A 3,312-nucleotide genomic window follows, 5' to 3' on the forward strand; every position below is an offset into this window, starting at 1 on the left:
GGGCGGGGGGTACAATATAACTCTTTTGGTATTACCTTGAAACTATACTTTTCTCATTTCCCTTTTGATAGCTTCAAACATTGCTCTCCTCGTCTTTCACCACTACCTGTTTGTGGAGTTCGGAACATCACCAACATTACTAAATTAGCATAAAAATATTAAACCTCCATTTGGCATATTTATAAAGATGAATATTAAGATGAATAATAGTGAATTCCATGAACTATGTAGATAATAATAGTAACAGTTAGGAACCTGTGGTTGAAGTTGATGTTTTAATTTTGTTGAATTTATAAATTACCTATAAATTTGAATGCAATTGGAATACTACTAGTCTGCGCACGACATAACCCCAGAGGAAAGACGCGAACCTGAAATTTTTCGTTCCCACAGTCCTTTTGCATTTCCTGTATGGACTTTGCTGAAGCCACAACTGACGATGAACATTCGCACAACTCGATTGCTTGAAAAGTTGGAATATTTTCAAATCCAGAAGGGATCTCCAACAGGTTGTAGCAGTACCTAAGATGTAGGCGTTTCAGGATTGGAAAGTGTGGTTTATCGGCATTCCATTGCTCCAGATCAGTCTCCTCTAGAAGTAGAAATTTCAATTGGCTAAATTCCCCTTCAATTGGTTCCCACACAGGGCCTTCGAAGGCATGGTCTTTCAGTTTGAGAACTTCAAGTTTGGGAAGCGAACCAATAATTGTCATACTTTCCCAAGATATTCTGCAGCCACTCAAAGTTAACTTCTTGAGTTGTGGTGGGAAAGCGAAGTTCACTGGTAGAGGATCCTGATATTTTAAATAAGACTTGGCAAAGAAGTAGCATTTCAAAACTTCAAGTCGATGCAGATAGATAAAATTGTCAAAACAGTAGGATGACCACTCAGTTCGCCCATCATGCTCGTACGAAATGACCAATTTCTTTAGGTTGGGCAGCATTTGAAGGACCTCCTTTGTCCATCTGAAATTTATCACGTTGCTAAGTGTTTGTAGGTTTTGCAAGGGAACAAAATTTCCCCCGTTTAATGCATCAGTAGGATAAGGAAAGAAAGCTCGGACAAACAACAAATGCCTTAATCTTGGCATTTTCCAGATTTCCAGTGGTAAGAACGATGTATTAAAGACTTCTTTAAATTTCCCTGGATTAACAATTAGAGTCTCAAGATTGAAAAGTTTGGATATTGATGCAGGAAAGCTGTGTTTTATCCAGTAGGTCAAAGCAATATACCTCAAATTGAATAGTTCGACTATTTCAATTGGGAACTCATCAAACCTTATAGTGAGTGCATCCAATACCTTCAGCAACCGAAAACTTGTGATGAAGTGCAGTGATAGATGATTTGGGTTATTTCGACAAAAGAATATAACAGAACGGATGGGCGAGTCACAATCTTGAGCAAGGGAAAATCTTGTGCTTTGATCCTTGAAATTTGTATGAATACTTACGTGATGCAGATTATCTGTGACTTCTGGAAAATGATCATTTTCCAACTTCAAAACTTGTAGAAACTTCTCCTCCTTAGCTTTAATAACGCAGAGTTCTCTCAGGAGGTCATGGATGCTGCAGCTTTTGATTTCATCACTATAAACCCTCTCGTGAACCATAATCAGATTTCTATCAGTAAGATCTTTTAGATACTCCTCTGCCAACTCTTCCAAGCTTTTCGATTTATCTGGCTTTATAAATCCATTCGCAACCCATAACTTGGTGAGTTTGGATTTACGGATCACATAATCTTCAGGGAGAACACTCATATAAAGAAAACATGCTCTCGAATAATGAGGCAAGTGGTTATAACTCAAAGATAATATCTCCAAATACTCATGATGAGAAGCTTTACTTACTGCAGAGTATAAATTTTCTGAAACATAATTCCAGTAATCTTCTGTTCTCTCGGCTTTGTAGAGGAGACCACCAATCACAACAAGAGAAAGTGGGAGTCCCTTGCAGTTCTTTGCAATCTCGGTTCCAATTTTCTCGAGTTGAGGAGGACAATTTTCTTTACCAAAAGCCTTCTCGCGCAGCAGAATCCAACTTTCTTGGACATCTAGACCTTTCAGATGCTGAATATGGCCAGAGGACTGGACTTGACGTGCCACAATCGATTGCCGGGTAGTGAAAATTATTCGGCTTCCATTATCGTCATCTGGAAAGACTCTTTTGACGTCCTCCCAGGCCTTGATATCCCACACATCGTCCATTACGATGAGATATCTATTGCCCTTCAAACTTTTGTGCAGGAGTTGGTATAATTTTCCAATGTCCTCTTGATATAATTCATGAGCGGCATGCTTTATGGATTTTAGGAGGCCTGTGATCATATCTATCACTTGATATCCTTGAGATACCGTTATCCAGGCACGAGTGTCGAAGTAATCGACAATACGCAAGTCATCATAAACATTTCTTGCTAGTGTAGTCTTGCCAATGCCACCCATCCCAACAATTGGGATGATTTCTCGTTTAAGAGGTGGCTGAGTCAACCGTTCCATAATTTCCATCAAGTAGTCATTATATCCCACCATAGAACTCTTGTTACTGGAACTATCTTGTGAAGAACCAGCAGGTAAAGAGTTCCTAGGTGGCAGATCTTTTATGTCGTTCCCGTCCTTCATCTTCTTCATCTCTTCGGAAACGGAATGGAGTTCTTCTAGTACCTTTTGCAAGCCTTCATGTTTCTGCTCCCATTTCCATACGATCTGATTCGACATATTGAATTCAGTTATGTCTTCACGACATCCAGATTGTAAGAGAATCTGATTCAACATTTGGGTTTCAATTATAACTTCGGCTTCATATGTCACATCTCTAATTCTTTCTTCCAAACTTCTAATTGTTTCACTATTTTTATATGAAGAATCTTCCAGAAATGATAGCAAAAGGCTAAACTTTTCATGGAGAGATCTTATGGTCTGTTGATCTGTTTGATGAAGGGATAGAGATCGATCATGAGGATGCAGGATCTGCTCAAGTACTTGAGTAAGCGAAAGAAGAGATGCAAAAGCCATCTCAATGGAAAAACAAGTTTAGGCAATGACAAAAGGATTCAAGGCAACCTTAAGGGAAAAATGATTTTTAGGCAATAAAACGAGCAAGAGTTTTGAGGCAAGAAGATAACTTCATCTAAGAAAGCAATAAAACCTGTTGTATAATTAATAAAATAAAGAGCCCATCATGTGCAACTTCCTGTTTGTTAATTGAATGCCAATGAAGTGACAGCGAAGAGCAAAATATTATAGTCAAGTTGTTTATAATTTCGATTACTTGCAGACGCTAATTGTAAATTAATCATTTCTTTAACGGTTA

At 38.3% G+C, this 3,312-nt stretch overlaps 1 protein-coding gene across 2 annotated transcripts in view; it reads right to left on the bottom strand.

Annotated features, from left to right (window-relative positions):
- Positions 1-6: 6 nt before the first annotated feature.
- The window catches only part of LOC111367113 (putative late blight resistance protein homolog R1A-10), a 6,262-nt gene continuing 2,956 nt past the window's right edge, over positions 7-3,312 (bottom strand). Inside the window, exons 2-3 of one of the 2 annotated variants that reach the window (XM_022987834.1) lie at positions 372-2,663; positions 7-106 (exon numbers count right to left, since the gene is read on the bottom strand). In XM_022987834.1, the coding sequence (XP_022843602.1) occupies positions 74-106; positions 372-2,630 (2,292 nt within the window). In that variant the 5' untranslated portion in view covers positions 2,631-2,663 and the 3' untranslated portion in view covers positions 7-73. Of the gene's footprint in view, positions 107-371; positions 3,150-3,312 lie in introns of those variants that run through there. The other variant, XM_022987833.1, reaches the window with a different exon arrangement.

This window comes from Olea europaea, chromosome 18 (assembly GCF_002742605.1).
Source record: "Olea europaea var. sylvestris chromosome 18, O_europaea_v1, whole genome shotgun sequence".
In the NCBI taxonomy this organism is placed as follows: domain Eukaryota; kingdom Viridiplantae; phylum Streptophyta; class Magnoliopsida; order Lamiales; family Oleaceae; genus Olea; species Olea europaea.